At 39.9% G+C, this 18,568-nt stretch overlaps 1 protein-coding gene across 9 annotated transcripts in view; it reads right to left on the bottom strand.

Annotated features, from left to right (window-relative positions):
• slmapa (sarcolemma associated protein a) overlaps window positions 1-18,568 on the bottom strand; it is a 67,452-nt gene that overhangs the window by 30,905 nt on the left and 17,979 nt on the right. For all 9 annotated transcript variants that reach the window (XM_042406229.1, XM_042406232.1, XM_042406230.1 and 6 more), the window contains 3 exons: window positions 12,992-13,139; window positions 11,415-11,487; window positions 1,804-1,840 (listed from right to left, as the gene is read on the bottom strand). In XM_042406229.1, the coding sequence (XP_042262163.1) occupies window positions 1,804-1,840; window positions 11,415-11,487; window positions 12,992-13,139 (258 nt within the window). The remainder of the gene's footprint in view (window positions 1-1,803; window positions 1,841-11,414; window positions 11,488-12,991; window positions 13,140-18,568) is intronic.

Raw genomic sequence — 18,568 nt, 5'->3', positions numbered from 1 at the left:
AGAAGGGCTGAACAATCGCCATAAAATATCTAATAGAGGTGAAAGTGGATGTGGCTATGCTCTTCACACTTTAGGTGCTAATGAGAAAGATACAGGTGTCAAGCTGTCACACCTTACATGAGTCGGTGTATCCTTGAGGTTAAACTAACTTGTTGAATATATCATTATATATTTGCAAAGCAGATTTTTGAATATCTTAAATCTTGCATTGTTTACTTTACATCCATATTAAATGACACATCCATCATGAAATACATTCATCCGTGATACAAAGAAAACAGGGAGCCACTTGTGAAAACATTGCTCCGTAGCGCTACTGGTAGTAGAAAACCTCTAATAGCTGCATCAAAGCTAACGGAAGAGTGAGGAAATGTCAGTCATGAAGTCTGTACTCGCACAGTAGAGGTCCAATTAGAGCAAACAAATGAAAACAACTGTGTGGGTGAACCGTGGCTGTGCTGGGGCTTTAAACCTTGTTAAGACAGCATTTGTACTAATGTAGGCCATTATCAAAATTGCAGCTCCTATGGTTGTTCAAAAAAAACAAAAAAAAAAACTAGAAATACCGCCTCGCAGTTGTTTGTTCAATTTTCAGTTTACATCCATGTCTGTCCATCATATAATAATATTTGTAAGAGGAGTACGGAGGACTGATAGAGAGCTTCATCACATGGTGCAACAATGATCACCTGAAGCTAAATATCAGCAAAACCAATGAGCTTATGTTGGACTACCAGAGAACCAGGAGCCCCCCCCCCCCGTCCTGCTTCTCATCCAGGGAGAGGAAGTGAAGAGGGTGAACTCATACACACACCTTGGGAAAGCAAAATGTAAAGAAGCTACAAATTCTAAAACGTGGATGCTTCACACACATCTTCAACCCGTCAGCACCGAAGATCTAAACAATCACCAGAGTTTCACGGTGGGAACCAAGATTAACAATTCAGTATCCGACCAAACATGAAACATGGTCACAATCTCCCATTCTGTTCTTTGACCTTTGGGATATTAAATGTCATCATGCATCATTTTATCCTATCAGACATTTGTGTGAAACTTGTCATAATTAATGTATGAATTCTTGAGTCCAAGTGGACGTTTGTGCTAAATTTGAAGAAATTCCCTCAAGGCGTTACTGCATTCACGGATGGACGGACAACCCGAAAACATAATGCTTCCAGACACAGCTGTCGCCAGCGCGGAGGCATAAGAAAGGCATGGTTTGATGTGGTCTATCATATGGTATACAGTATGATATATTAAGGTATGTGGTGTAGTTAAAATGATATGTGTCCATAGGTTCTGCCAACCTCAAAGCAGCCGGATTTCAACCTACAGAGAGCATCAGATCTCCTGTTCCTGCAGTATCATCATTCAGTTTCAGCTCTGGATAGAGAACGAGACGAATGACCGAAATCTTACACTGTTTTTAACTTTGGTGAACAAACATTTAAATAGTTTTGAAGACACTCAAAGGCACAGAGCACTCAGAGTGAACAGTGGGGGGAAAAAAACTTTGCCCTGATCCACATGAAAGACGTCTGTAGTGCAGCAGGAGAAACTAGCAGTGATCCCTGCATTCCTCTATCAGCTGACTACTCCACTCTGTCTGTGTATGTGTGTTAGATATTACACACATAAGTAGTAATTACACTCACACAAAGAGACACACACACACACACAAACACTCAGCTCCATCAATGAGTTGCATGCATACATGTAAATCTGAGACTGAGACAAACAACTTGCACGTGTGGGACAGGACATTAAAGCATCAAAAAAACAACACATTTTTCTTCTTACCTTGTCTACAGGTAGTGGTAACGGAGCCTGGATGACACTGAAAGAAGAAGAAGAGAAGAGAAAACTGTTTGTCACCATGGAAACAGCAGGGAGGGAAGACACATGGAGTAACCACGGCGACAGAAGAGAAAAAAAAAAAATTGTTCTTGAGACAAAAAAAAGGTCTTTTGACATCCTTTTTCACCTCCTCTTTAAACACAAGCCTCATCTCAGCGGCACATCAAAACAGTCTGTACAACAGTTGATGTGAAAAATCAAACCTCCACTTCCTCGGCTCCACAGTGCTTTGAGGACTTTTTAAAATACCTGTGAAGGTTAATTTAGAGCTGTAACTAATGATTATTTTACATGATCAAATATTAACTTCATCTGATTTTTTTTCTTTTAGCCAATTGATCAAAAGACTATTTACATTCCAGGATCGATATCAGCTTAAACTAGAGCCTCAAAAACACCAACACACACTGAGGGAGTGTCAGTTCTCAAGTAGCCGTCATGTTCCTCTTGATATTTTGTAGTAGTGTGATTTTACAACTATTTTAAGACTAAGCTTCACTGAGTTTAACAACAGCTCACACAAAGTCATTCTGCTGCTTATCATGTGCAGACCTGGTAGTGTGGTTGGCAACTAGTTTCAGTCTCAGTTTCAGTCACAATGTTCAGCTTTACATACAAAACATTTTACATAATACAAAATGAAGTTATTGGTAGATTAAAGGTGCAGAATTTTTGTTTAAAACATTAAAAACATAACAAAAATTGTCAACAGAATGTGAAGAAATAATAGTTTTGACGTTATGTGAAAGACGTCTATGTATTGTGCTGCAGAGATATCTACTGAAGTTAGCATGCTAACCAGCTAGCTCCTGCCCGTCCTGTCTCGTAATACCACTTTATACCACAGGGGCGATAGTGAGTCACTGTAACGTCGTCACTCCAACATAAGAGGATGAAGAGGTTTCGTTGTAGGACTGTTAATATGTCGCTTTATTAAGTTGTAATATTTTTAAAGTGAGAAAGTAACCATTTAGATTCCTAATATGTGGTCAAAAAGGTGGCCACCTTTAACCTATGGCTACTAAATTTCAGTAGATTGTCGACTCAGGGTGTAAAGATTAATAAATACATATGACACAGCAGAATACAAGAGTCATAAAATCATTATATCGCTTTAAGGTTACAGATCTGAACCAAATTCAGGGAAATCTGCCATAAATTGATACCTCTTGTGCTGTTGAACCACAGGCCAGGTGTGTTACAGTATATGACAATAGAGGTTGTTCTGGTTTTTCTCCCTTAGATTAGCTCAAACTATGTGTCCAACCTTGTGGCCACCTTCAGTTTCTGCCCTGCAGAAACTAGACCTCTGCCATGTGGAGATGATATTTATCTAAAGTACCGGATCTTACAGCAGCACAAGGTCATACAGATTTGTTTTAGTGGGGGGGTGAAGACCATTCAAAATGTATGTGGAAAAAGCCAGTAGTTCAGTAATGAAGGTAAACTTGACTCTGGATAAAATATAACCAGAGTCTGTTAATGTGTAACTACAAACCAACAGGAAAGGTGGAGACAGCAACGGTTCCTGAGACAACGGAGGACATAACACAACCCGCTTTTAGTAAATCTATGATACAAATGTACTATGTTTTACTCTACAGGAGATAAGAGTGTACCAGGTTTCCAACAATATACTTGTTACGCTGCTTGTTAATAATGATGTCAACTGTTATAGTATAAGAGTAACAGTGTGCAGACTACACTCTCAGACAATGACGAGTGACGATTCAACAATAATCTTGATTAACAAAAGTCACAGAAGTACTATTAAACTACATTTCACAAAATAACACACTATACATAAAATTACAAAACATTATAAGCATATAACAACCATAATTCTCCATGTATGTAGGTATAAATGAAACAAAGTTTAAAATTTACTGCTTGTCTTGGCTCCTTAAGACTTCATTTTTTTATTTTTTTTTTTTTTAACTATTTTTGGAAGTTATGTTACTGATTTACACATTACTAAGGTCTTTACTTGTTAAGACATTCCTTTAGCTTTAATGATGCAACCAGATTTAGTAAAGCTGCTAGTTACTAAATACTTAGAGACGACTTAACGCAGTGATGGATTTACAAATAGCTGGTGCAACCCAATCCTGGTTATAATGTCACATAATGTTTCTGCTTGAGGAGAGCACAACAGAGAGACCGAGACAAATAAGACAAAAGAATAAAAAATATTTGCTAGAAATAAACCTTGGCAGTTCTTAATAATTAAAAAAGGCAGCAATGTAGACGGAGAATAAAAGGTTTGGGGAGGGAAGAGTCCTTTAATTGGTAATTGCTGTTTTGCACTCAAGGCCAAAGCTTAAGTAAACCAGACTGAAGGCACTTGAAAAGATAAGCTAATAATTTAAAGGACTTCTGAAAGATCGGGATTTCTGCTGCTGCAGTGTTGTCCTCGTTAAGTGTGACAAACAACTTCCGGAGGCACATCATCCATCACTGTAAACACCAGAGACTTTCTGTTTTATCGTGTTTTCATTATGCTGAGTTGAATGTTTTCATATCAAAGCTCCGCCGCCTGTCGATCACCTGACGCCCCGGGAACAAACAAGCAAGTCTCCTCCAAGAAAAAAAATCTTCCTAAATATTTCATCTTACAATCTTCTCTTGTGTCTCACGCAGTATAAGACCGTGTATCTTTTATCTTGTCTTTTTAATAAGTCTCTGTGAGCTGTGGTGGAAGATAATTTCAAGCTACATTTAACACGGTAAATGAATAAATGTTACAAAAATCATAATAGCAAAAGGAGTTATTAAAAGCTGGACAGAAGCAAAGGAAAAGTGTCTGTAACTTTGAATAATTTTGAATAACACAACTACAGATGGTGTAAGACATGAACCTCTAATTTTGAATGTTATGAGGGGGGTTTTCTAGAGATAATTAAATAAATTCCAGCAATTCAGCACTTAGTTTGCAGCATTTTTGCTCCAACTTCTTTCTGAAGAAGACTCATTTGTCTTTAACGACTCAATTTTTACTGTGCGGTTCCAACACTTTATGTTTCTGCAACAGTCATTCAGCCGCAGCAGTCCGTCACACTTAAATTTTCATCACCACTGTGCATAATACTGTCTTATTTATCTCTACTTGCCAGCAGCGTTTCTGTTGCTCAAACAGCATCATCACAGCTGGAGGCCCTCCATTCATTAGCTGTGGTTAGCTAATGTTCATATGTGTAAAACTGCTGTAGAGACATTTCACGTGCTTTAGAATATTAATAATCGTTTTGATGTGGAGGCGGCGGTAGCCCTTTATGGTGAAGACACCTCAGGAAGTGCTGACGATGCCAGTGAGCTGGGGTGTGGATGTATTCCTAGCAGATGGTTCAATATGAATCCAGACTCAAGTGGATTTTTATTATGTTTATTATTATAGCTCTGATACAAAAATGATAGATACGTTTATAACGATACAGTACACTCAAAGCTAATTTGCTACCATTTGATGCAGCTGCAATTTAATGTTGATAATTGCCAGGTTTAAATGGGATTGGATTTTTGTTTGTTAGTGAATCAAATAGCTCTTTTCCACTGTAGGAACTTAACTGGAGCTTTTAACATAAACTGAACTTGTGAGGCTTGTTGAGTCTGCTCTGTATTTTACAAACAGGGATGTATCAGATACACAACATTAAACAAGATTAAGAGCCTACAGCTATACTAATGGCTTCTCAGGCCCAGCTGTGCTTTGAGCTAACAGATCTTAGTTTAGCATGTTAGCATGCAAACATTTGCTAATTTTCACAAAACATGAACTATAGCTGAGGCTGAAAAGAATGTCAGTTTTGTAGGTATTTAGTCATAAACCAAATTATTGGACAAATTAAAATTTTGTCCTGATGATGGTGCTACAAAAAGTCAGGAGATCACCAAAGTTATTAGGATTAATCCTCTGGAGACCATGAATGTTTGCACCAAATTTAAGATGTTTCAGTCTGGACCAAAGCGGTGGACTGGACAACATTGCCATCTGTAGCAACTAGAGGGACTAAAAAGGCAACAGCGGAACCGATCTCTTCATTTTCAGCCGTTCAAAACACCAACAGAGAGGATAGTGATCTCAGGTTGTGCAACAATTTCCACATACTGGTTCATCTGCTAAGTTAGCCAATATTGTCAAAAGTTCCCTAAATAAAGTTTATAACAAAATAGATTTAGACATTTTTTCAGTTATTGTTGTTCGGAGGTTGGTTTAAAAGACAAATTAGATTTTATTACATCTCTGATAAAGCCTGGTGAAGAAGTGTGGATCAGAAAACATGAGCAACTATTAACTTTCAGCTGTTGGGAGTAAAAGTAGTTTTGGTTGATGATCAAAAAGAAGAGCATGATGGAGCCGAGCACAGGTGAAGTGGTAAAGGAGGCTCAAACATCAAAAAGTGAAGTTCCACAGCAGGTGTTTTACAGCGGGCTCCGTCCACATCAAGAGAATCACTTGTTTTCAATCATCATCAAACACTCACTGCAGAGATCAGACCCGCACTGCTCCACAACAACACATTTTTTAAAAAAGATGGGAAAAATCCACAGCATTACATGACCTAAATTCACAGCTCTTCAACTATGGCTCACAAGAACATCAAGTCTGCCCACACACACACACACACACTCAAAGTACAGCCAGTCCACAGGAATCAGTCATCCACATCAGATTCAGCTGTGTGTGTTTTGCATGCGGTCCAGCAGACACTGATGATGGAAAACACTGGCAGTAGTTTCCATCTGTGCACCGCTCAGATATTTCTACCACTCAATAGGTTTTACAATCACACCACAACATAGACCCGTCCTGAAGTACATTTCGACCTGTCCTGCATACAGCTGGGCATCAAATAAATCTTTTTGGCATCGACCGAAATATGGTACGTCGGTAAAAATCAAAAACAAAATTACATTCAAACCCTCAAAGTTCTTGTGCGACTGCTTGTGCTTACACATTTAACATTTATTTTGTTAAATGAAGAAACGCTTTGGAGAAAACTGTCTCCATTTCTCAAGAAAGACATAACTTATTTTGGTACCAATATCAGTGCTGAAACCATTGCTCAACCAATCAGTCAATCAAGAGATAAGCAATCAATTTCAAACAAGCAGCTAGAGATGTCACGAGTCAACTGAGGCTCACCGTTGGGGCCGATGTAGATATATTTTAATAGGCCGCTGCTGTCCTGCCTACAGTGCGTGTCTGCATTAGAGTGCAGCCCCTCAGTTCAGCCTCGGTCTGAAACAGGATGTTTTAGTTCCTGTCTCTTTAAGATCCCCCCTCATGATGAGCCCATTCTGTTCATGTTGGTTAGCTTCCAGTAGCTGCAACCCTCAGCAGACCTACAACGTTTCTGGAGGCTACATACACAAACAATGGTGGTAGTGTTAGTAGTAGTAGTAGTAGTAGTAGTAGTAGTAGTAGTAGTAGTAGTAGTATTTTTCTTCTTCTTTAATCAACATGGAAACTTCTGAAATCCATCCCTACATGTTCGAGCCCAAATCCAACCCAAAATATGCAAGTGGTCAATGAGAACGACCTTAGTAACCTCCAGATTTTTACAGAAGGTTCCTTGCTCACTCAGACTGGCCTGTTTGAAAATCAATACTCTTCTGTTGTTTCTCATATACGGTTATTAAAAGGACAAACCCGACAGTCATCTGATCGTACAACAAGAAATCCGCTGCGCCGGTTGTTGTCTACCAACCGTCAACCGCTTTAGACTTCCATCTTTATTTTATGACTGGATGTAGATCACTCGGTGCCCTTTATAGAGATACAATAAACTGTTAAATCTTCAAATAGTGTTGTAACACTAATCTAAGGTCATAGTAGTCATTAGCTGTAAAGCTCAATAACGAATCAGCAGCATGTGCCGGTCTGATGAGGACCATCTGAGTGTAAAAACACCGGTTCAGGTTCTGGACAGCAGAGACGTTACCTGTCAAGTCTTCTTCCTGTGTGTATGTATGTGTCAGCTTGTGATCTGCCAAAAGGACAAAGTTCACAGTTCAGCCTCTCTCTCTCTCTCTCTCTCTCTCTTTCTCTCTCTGTCTCTCTCTCTCTCAGCCTAACTCTGGTGCTCCCGTGAGAAAACAGATCCTTCCCTCTTACTTCATTTTCTCTTCCAGTGTCAGAGCGAGCAGCTGATTCCTCTCTACTTTTCCACAACGTGAGTTAAGTCATCCCAATAACACAAACTTTCTTTCTTTCTTTCTACTCTGTGCTCCTCCCCTCCTCTGAACAAAACAGCTGATTTTTCTTCCTTGAACTTGTGCAAGATTCTGTAGCTCCACCCCTCCTGGCACTCACAGTGAGGAAACAAACTCTCCTCTCTACTGCAGCCATGGTTCTTCACTATGTTTATGGTCTGTGAGAGACTACAGGTGCATTAGTGAACTGACCTGGCACTGAATGAGCGGTCGGATCTATAATTTCAGAGCAATGGTTCTGAAAACGAAACGTCCACGTTAACCACCGAACCGTGAGTGTGTGTGACAGGGTGTGTGTTTTAAAGAAATATGGCAGGTGATAACAGACTGATAAGAGAAACAAAGAACCATACTCACCACCAATACGGCGACTGGAGATAAACAATGGTGGTTCAACCTTTAACAATTTGGAGGTTTTACATCTACTGACTGTCTGACTTCATTATGTCAGATGAGTCATATTTACACCTGTTAGGACCATTTTCACAACACATAACAGGAAGTTGCATGTTTTCTGAGCAGAATCTGCAACTTGTGAGACATAATCAATATAGCAAAGTTTAATTTACAACTTGCTCTAACTTCTGATTTGCATGTTTTTTGTCTTGTTCTCCATGTTCTCGTCTCCGTGTCCCTACGTGAGTTATAATGTTAAAGAATGACTTCACACTGAGTAACACAGGAAGAAAAAAAACGTGGTTTTCAAAACTTTCTGGCCACACCCCAAATCAGTGATGTCACAGCAGGTGTTTTGCATTAGATGGAGAAGTATGGGTTTGGATGGAGATTTTCTTTCTATTTTTTTTTTTTTTTTAATCCGGTGCCGCCTATTTTACATAAATCTAAAGGAAATATCTGCAAGGAGCTCAGACTGCAGCTATTTAAAAGATACTGCAACTGGCTGCTTGTTCTGCAGAGCAGAGTGTTTCCTAAAGTTGAAAAAAAGTTTAACTTTTCAGAAAAGTTCAAAGATTTTCACGTTGGCACCTGCAGTTGTAACCAAAAGTAACGACTGATTGAAGTTTTAAAAGGACACAGATTTCGTCGGATGTATAAAAGCAGGTGTTTTGTTCACACAAAGAGGACCACTGAATCAAACTGTATTTGGCAGACTTCCAAATGGCTAATGCTAACACCGGGGAGCAGAAACATTCTTCAGCTATTAATAATTCTGGTTTAGCTTCACATTACTCTCTCCCCGGCTGTACTTAATGAGACACAGAGCCGCATACACTTAAATACAATAATGAGTGGAGCTGTCCTGGATCGAGGAACAAGTCCCTTTCTAAAATTTGACCTGTTAGAGAGAGTAATTGGTGGAAGGCATCACTGGTGTATAAGCCTATGAAGGTGGAAATTAGAGCTGCAACGATTAGTCGAGATTCACAGAAAATTAATCTGCAACTATTTTGATTTTTTTTAAAAGCAGAAATGCCAAAATCTATGCTGGTTGCAGCTTCTCAAATGTGAGGATTTTAAGTTTTTCTGTGTCGTACATGACAGTGAACATTTGCGGAGGTCAAACAGGTTCTAACAGACATTTTTCACAATTTTCTGACATTTTATAGACAAGCAATTAATTGATTAATTGAAAAGAATAATCAGATTAACCGATAATGAAAACAATCATCAGTTGCAACAAAAGTGTAATTTCCTCCACGCTGTCCCAAGTAGGAATGTTTATGATTAATTAGTGATCAATTACTATATTAGAATCCATATATTAATGAATATTAGCTATAAATAAGAACATTTGGGCATCTGTCAGGTGTTTTCAGTGGCTGGTCTTTGAATTTCCACACAGTTTGAGTAACGTGACACCAGCGTGTTTAAGGTGATGATGATGACGTGTTGGAGGTTTTAGTTGCTATGAGCTGAAGTATGAGGCAACCCCTCTTCATGACAGCTCGCCGTGGCTGCTGATTAGTCGGCCATTCCTCTCATCAACAACAAACATTTTGCAAAACTCATCTGTCAAATTGTTTATCAACAAGTTGTTGCAAATGACAGCAAGTCTGTTGTCAGCTCATTTGGTTTTTCTACTTGATGTAAACATTTGTAAGCATAACAAATTTCCAAGGTTATTTCTGGCTGATCATTTATTTGAAATATGTTGTTTTTTTACCGGTGGTGTTGACTGCGCCTGTGATAAATGATGCAGGAACAGATGTCTTTTAAAAATTAAAAGCAGTGCTTTATTAGTACCTCTCTTGATTTATTACCAAGACATAAAATAATTTCTGAGCACCTGCAGTCACAGTTGTAAATTAGTGCTGATTACTGAAAACATTCATTTTTGCAAGTTTTTTACACAAGATTGTGTAAATTTCTAAAAAGGGGATATATGCTCACTTAAGTTGAAAGTTTTTAGAACTACACAGAAATTTTGCCCCAAAGCTTAGATTCAACCAGAGACAGAATTTACTCACATGATGAGCTTGAGGTGAGCTAATGCGTTTTTCTTAAACATGTAAGTGGCCATTGAGTTTTGAGGAATCAACTCTTCATATGCCAACACAGACAGCAGAACCAGTAGACTTTATTCCAGTCAGCAGGTCACAATGCTTATCGGTGATTTCCAGACAGAAAGCTGGACAGCAGGGCAGCAGATGGCACTGCCCACCGTGGCACTGTGCCCCGGCATCACACACACACACACACGCAGATTCCACATGGTATCTACAGTAGCCAATCACACACACACACGGGACTCCAAGTACAGTAGGAAGCTCCATACTGGGTTAGCTGCTGGTCTGCTAAAACCCATTTAACTGTACACACACACACACACAAAATGTTTGTGGTGCTATTATTAATATATAATCAACAAAATGTCATTCATTCTCCAACCCTCAGCATGAATCTGTGTAATCGTCAAATGACCACTTGACCAAAAACATATTTTTTTCAAAGGTTGTCAAAAAGAAACACCGACACACACTTACACACAAACACGCACCATTTCTCTCACAGCTTCTTAGCAGATTGGCTGTCCTCATCAACAACTAGACTGACACTAATCACATCACTATGCAAGCAGAAATTTGGTGTGTGTGTTTGTGTGTGTGTGTGTGTGTGTGTGTGTGTATGTGTGTGTGTGTGTGTAAAAGCAGCCAGACAGGCAGTAGCAGCATCATTTACAACAATCAGAGAATCATCCGTCAGCCATCAGTAATTGATTAATTCTGTCTGATGATAATGTTGCAGTAACAAATTGCCATCTTTCATTGTGGCCGTCTAACCATGGAGAAAGTTTAGTTACAATATGTGATACCCAGACAATTTGTGAGTGCTTAATATGAAAGCGTCATGGATCAGTGTTAACCAATGAGAATGCTTACTCGCTTCGTCGGCGTGCCTCCATCCCATCAGGTAGGAAGAGTTTGATTGTTGACACGATGCAGCCATGGGTGACTGGAGACACAGACAGACAACCACCACGTATGTTAATGTACAACTCATTAAAGTTTACATCATGTCGGGAGAAACTGGAGAAGACTGTTTACAAGAAGTTCTGCATCATCGGTGAACATGGACGATGTGGAGAGCAGTCCTGCACATCACTATCATTCACATGAAAAAAGTTCATGAGCTGCAGCCGTCCTTGAACCTTTCATATTGACATAGTGACTCAGTTACAGCTAGTGTTAGTCCTGACTGTTGTGATGCTGATATGGGAGTGCAAAACCTACACATCTGGTGTAATGATTTCACAATTATTACAGTGATTGCGATAATCAACAGAAACACACAGGGAGTAACTGTGTGCATGGCTGCTGCCTTAATCCTCCCCTTCACCAAGTTTCCTGTTTACCCTTTAATGTTACATTTATTTGGCATTTGTCCAAAGTGACTTTCATTTTTTCCCAACACACACACACACACACACACACACACACACACTGGGATTACAGGTCAAAGTCTTGCTAAAGGACACTTTGGAGGGGCTTGATCCCTGACCCATCGACAGCCAGTCAATGGCCGACCCGCCCTACGTCCGCCCACCACCTTCCATTGCAGACTAGCATCTTGTTTATGGGGTGGTAAGGAAAAATTAAACATGTTTGAAAACTGTTATAGTGTCTGGCACAGCTCACAACAAGGTCAGGAGTTATCCAAGAACAGCTCCAACAAGACTATCCATCATATCATGAATGGCATAAACAAGAAATCCATGCCAACTGAAGAGTTTTGTTGAAAGGATCTAAAAAAAAAAAAAAAAGAATCACGCCAACAGTTGTATATAATCTGTCCTGAGCTTTAAATAACCACAGCAGTGGGGATTTATCTAGATGGGACAACACATCATCCATCAGGCTTCATGGAACTCTTTCTGAGGATATTAGCTAGAATTTGAATTAATCCGGTGTTTATTTTATGTGATGTAATTCTGTGTAATTCTAAATAAAACTATGTTGTATGTTTAGTGATGTGATGTGTTTGGCACCGCTGGTGCAGACTGGAGTCTTTATGAAGCAATGATCTTCACAGATGAACCTGTGACAGTAGCCTCATATGAATGAAGGTCCAATGCAGGTTAAACTGGCTGCTGGGTTTCCAGAATGAAAGTGCTATTAGTGGAGCTGAAAATTTGACCTCAATATCTGCTCTGCACTGTGTATGTGTACAATATGTAGTCTATGACCTTAACAAAATGTGCCCTAAGGTACCCTGGAGGGTTAGTCAAGTGTAATTATGTCAAAGCTGTATTTGTGCATTATCAACTATACTGGTATTAAAGGAAAGAAAAACCTGTTCCTGCTCTACCTCACCGTAACCTACTTCCTTTTGTTCTTGTTATTCTGCATGTCACTCAGCATTATACACAATTTCTCCAGTATAAAAAGTGTTTGTACTTAAATTACTGGGCTCGTAGTACTTGTAGCTGTGTGTAAATATATCGGGTATATGCATGTACCTTTACGTGTGTTCTCAGTGACATCGACGCCGAACTGGATGATGTCTCCGGAGAGGACCTCACAGGGCGGACTCTCCTCTGAGCCACGACTCAACCTCTGGCTGTTGATGAACGTCCCGTTGCTGCTTTTAGTGTCCTGCAGGTAGAACTGAGAGAGAACACAGAGCAGGTGAGAACCATAAAACAATGTAAGACTGTTATAATCTATCATGAAAGACACTGATAGAAGAGAGGCACAAAATGTTAAACAGGATGATAGTAAACATTCAGCTGCACCTTATAATGAAATTTCACAACCGTCAATAGTCATTTTCAAATTCTATACATCATACTAGTGCTTATACCATTTGACTGCAGCCAAAAGCTGCCATACCCATACCCATCCGATATACTCGGACAACGATACTGTCATGTATCTATATATCTTAATATAGCAACTGCAACACGTTCACAGAAGCAGCGTCAGCCCTATTAGCATGCTAACATTAGCTAATATCACTAATCACAAAGTCATTAATTTGCAAGTTTAGGAGCCTTTTCCTAACGTGAGGCCAAGTTCTTGAACGTCATGCTGGGAACGCTGCTGCAATGTACTGGTGAAACTGATGGCTTTATGATGAATTTATGGACTGCTGTATTGGATTCTTGCATTGCCTACTGAAGATCCTTGTACAGTGAACAATAAATAGACTGTAAAGCCTGAAGAATACAGTTTATTACTATTTACAGCCTGTCTAGTATAGGCTAGTATAAGTATTTTGATCATAAACCAAAGTCCTGGCCACATTTTTACCTGATGATGGTTTAAAAGGTAAAGTTAGGGGTTCACTGTCAGTAGATTTCATCCTCTGAGAAATATGAATGTCTTCATGGCAATCCATCTGATAGTTGTGAGGCTATTTCGGTCTGGACCAAAGTGGTCGCTGGCGTAGCTAAAAAAAGCACCTACACATTGATGGTATACTAGTGTTTCTTAGGTCGGGACTCCGAGGGTCCATAAACCAGCGTGTAGGCCAAAAACAGCTCATTCATTCATTAGAACATCCATCCCTAAATTCAATTTTTTCAATTCAATTTTATTTATATAGCACCAAATCACAACAAAAGTCATCTCAGGGCACTTTTAAGATGGAGCAGGTCAAGACTGCACTCTTTAATTTACAGAGAGAGAGACCCAACAATTCCTCCCATGTGCAAGCGCTTGGCGACAGCGGTGAGGAAAAACTCCCCTTTAACAGGAAGAAACCTCAAGCAGAACCCGGCTCTAGGTGAGCGGTCATCTGCTTGGACAGGTTATAATCTAAATCTGTAGAACTGTTCAATAGACTTTACACTATGATGATATCACGTAAAAATAAATAAATATGTAAATAAAACTTTTCTAGGCTCTGGTGAAGTTTCCCTTATGGTTGAAAATTCAACCATGTCTCTTTCATTCAAGACATCCTGTCAGTCATCCTGTCAAAACACATCTTGAATAATTGTGGTCGATGAAGAAAATGCCTCCTGTTGCAGTACTGCGGTTGGCCAACGGGAAAAACTGACAACAACACTGACTGACACGCTATCCGCTCTATAAATGTACCCAATGCACCAACATACAGTCGATGAAGCAGTTATTTGTAATTTTTGGCTTGGATAGTTTTATGAATTTGTGCCTCCATTTACAACAAACTCATTAATTCTCTCCTCCCATCAGCACTTAAGACTGCATGACAAGTTGTTCGTAATTGTATCCTGAGGCTATAATGTAGTTCCACAGCCCGGAAATATACAAAAGACACTAACAACACCGTAACTTTTCACATCATTTACAAGCACTTAGACACAGTCGCACAGCGTGAATCCACAACGATGACAACATCGACCGCAACAGTACACCACAAACTGCGAGAATCACGGCAACAACCCCGTTTCATTCACACATCATTCAGCAAACACATGTGGAAGTCAATTATATAAACACGACACAGACGAGGGAAGTAAAGTATAAACACACACATGCAGATGTCAAGACAGGAAACTGAACACACACACGCACACTTACACACACACACCTGACATTAAAAAAAAAGCATGTGTACAGAGAAACAAGTATTAAAAGCTAACATACAAACATAAACCTAATGCAATGACACACAGAGACGCAGTAAGGTATAAAATTACACAACACACACACACACACACACACAGTTTAAGCGATCTGATCTGGATGCCTGAGGCCTGTCTGTCGTTCCAGGAGTTTCATTCATCAGCTCTCAGCTCTCCATCATGACTGAAAACCATTGTCGATCTACCAGAGAGAGACACATACACACACAGATCGAGCGCTGGAGAGAGGAAGGAGGGACTGAAGGAAGAAAAAGCAAAACAAAGAGACAGAGCGAGAGAGAGAGAGAGAGAGAGAGAAAGACGCACTTAACTGACTGACTGGTTTACTGACTTCACTGTTTATCTAACTGCAGTGTGCTACGAAAAGCTACCGATTCACAGCTCATGATAGCTTACCCCCCCCCCCCCGCACACACTCACACACATACACACACATAAACACACATTGACAGTTACCTCCTGTCCCCATGGTAACCCGGAGACAGGGAGGGAGGGACCTAACTATAGAGCTTTTCACCCAGCAACAACACACACACATACACACACACACTATGCGTCACATACCTCACATATGGCTCGCACTTATACCTAGTGTGTCTCACATACACACACACACACAAAGAAAAGATGACGTCATCGACCTGAGCAGGCGACTGCTGGTTTAGTCTCCAGTGAAAGTTGTCCGTCTGTCATTCATCTCTGAAACATCATACACCTTATTTCTATTAAACCGTTTGACATGTTGACTTTTTCTTGATTTACGGCATCACTAGTAACATGTCACACAGTCTATAAGTAATAATCGACTGACAACAGCAGTGAAACGGCGAGTAAAGCAGCGCTAAAGCCATGTACGGATAGATACCAGCGCTACGTGAAAAAAAAAACACAACCCAACAACCTCACTTCTTTGGATGGGACCATTTAAACAAGTCTGTTTACATGCCAATGATTGTAGGAATGTAAACTTGTCGTTGATAAAACCATGAATAAACACCAGCATGGTCCTTTAACAAAGTGACAATGACTGGTTAATTGTGGAATGTGCTGGCTGATAAGACCTGTGGGTAAAAAGCTTACTATGAGGACTACAGAGAAGTTCCCAGAGTTGTTTTGTGATCTCAGGCAGCGTTTCATCTCCCTAACATTTTTTAACCCCTAAACCTTTTTTTTTTTTAAACATACAGGAAGTTCCTTTCATTTCCACAAACAAGCTGTGGGTTTATGCTGAATCACAGTTGCTTCATTTCCTCATTTACCAGACATAGAAGGCTGACTAAAACATAATTTTGAGGCAACACGGTGCATCATTTTCTCACGCTGCTGTAAATCCACCAGTCACACCAGCAGTCAACCTGCAGTACAGCCTCATATCCTCCTCTGTTCTAAACACCCCGTAATGACTGACTGCTAACTTAAAACTTGTGTGAACTAATGAAGACAGGCAGATTTATTGGTTAGGCTGAATTGTAACCAAGCCACCAGACCAGTTGACTGTTGTTTTTTTTAAATGCTAAACGGAAAGTGAGCTCACCTGAAATGTTGTAATAATCTCTCACTGCACAGGAAAAGTGTGTGAACACAACCACAGTGCGTTCAGTGGGTGAAAGCTGGTCTGTAAACTGTTTATAATGGACAGTTTGGGTAAAATATTACTGTTGACCTTCATTTTATTTAAACCCAGAGGTTTGTTTCCAACCTGTTAAGCAGGATGTGGTCTGCCCAGACAGGCTATGTTCATAACAGAGGGGTTTTTTTTTTTTTTTTTAAACCAACCAGATCCAAACTGGCCCAAAGAACAGTCAACAATCACAGAACTGAGGATGATTTAACATGATCCAAAATGTTGTCGACCCAAGCAGACCCCCAAAAAAAAAAGAGAGAACAGCCTGATGCTCTGCTACATAAGCAGCCACGGTGGAAAAGAGAAGCGATACGTGTCATTTTAACATGCACGTTTTCCCTGCACAGTTTCATCTCACCTCAAGAAGAAGAAAAAAAAAAATCTTTCCCCATGTTGATGTGATCAAAGCTCATAGAAAGTCTGCTTGGTTGCGTGTCAGTGACTGGGAACTGTGTGGACCTGCAAAGACCACTATTTTGTACGCTCCATTACTTTATTTCAGACGTGACTGCTGCAAAATGTCTCAACACAGCAACAGTCATCTGTGGCCGGTTGTTTTGAATGTCAAGCAGAAAAAAAAACTAGTAAAGGTAGGTGGCTTTTGAACTTAAAGCTCAAAGTCTGCTTGTGTGAGTCTGATCTTCTCACATATTTACTGGTCTTTCTGTCTGCTGCTGCCTCAGTGCATCACTTTTGCTTTCCTTCTCCTCGCTGTAATCCATCTGTGTTTGTGCCTCTGTGTGTGTTCATCCCACTGATTCTCCTACTACATCCATTAGTGATTAATCTCCATCACCATTAACAGTTATGTAACAACAAGCACAGGTTTCCTACCGTCCAGGCGTCCGTTAGTTTCAGGTTTGTATGAAAATCTAAATGTTGCTTAAGTTTACATTACGCTGGCGTGACAATGTCCATTAATTTAAATGGTCTGATGGTGTGATGCGTTCAAATGCTGGTGAGAGACTTTCAAACCCTCAAGATCAACAAAAAAATGGCTCTGAAAAAGGGAGATAATTTTTCCAATCTATACACGGATGCATCACTTTTCATACCGAGCCTTTCCACATCCACTTTCAACCAACTTTCACCACCACCACCGACATTCCTTGCTCTGCTTCCACCCACTAACCGAACATTTCTCGGGGAAACACTGCATCCCTTTATCCCTCTCTGTCGTCCTCCTCCTCCTCTCGTTCTCTCTCTCTCTCTCTCTCTCTCCTCCCTCATTAGTGTCAGCTGTGAATGTGAATGCCATGTAATTGTGTTTGGATTTTAATTTGCCCTCAGCCTCCAAAAACAGTGCAAACCATCATCTAGCAGCCAACAGGCATGACAACCACTTAACCAGTCAGCAGGTCAACACATGACACCAGTTTGGTTGGACACTGCACACACATACACATACACATACACATACACACACACGCACGCAGATGTGTTAATAAACAGATAGTAGCAGTCAGCTGACAGATAAAGTCAGCCTGTATTTATCGAGTCCCGCAGAATCACTCGAAAGAACATGGAAAGTTTAACTACGACTAAAAATACTTCCACCTCAGAGTAGAGCTCTAGCGACCTACATCTAGTCTCCTCAAGAGTTTACATCACTTAGAATAAAATTTAAATGAATGACGTCTTAGTTTTCTCCCCGAGTACTTGTGTTATAAAGTCAACGCATTCATAAGACTGTTAACTGATATTCACGACCGTTGCACATTTTTGTGAGTTTTTTTTTCTCTTAATGACGCCAGTAGACTTCAATCCTGCATTATATCATCAGCTGTTTAGCCAGCGAACCTTTTTATTCATAACAAGTATATTAAATTTTAATGTAACTT

The sequence above is a fragment of the Thunnus maccoyii genome, chromosome 3 (assembly GCF_910596095.1).
Source record: "Thunnus maccoyii chromosome 3, fThuMac1.1, whole genome shotgun sequence".
NCBI lineage: Eukaryota > Metazoa > Chordata > Actinopteri > Scombriformes > Scombridae > Thunnus > Thunnus maccoyii.
The sequence above is the reverse complement of the archived record's forward strand: the minus strand, read 5'-3'. Positions and strand labels throughout refer to the sequence as shown.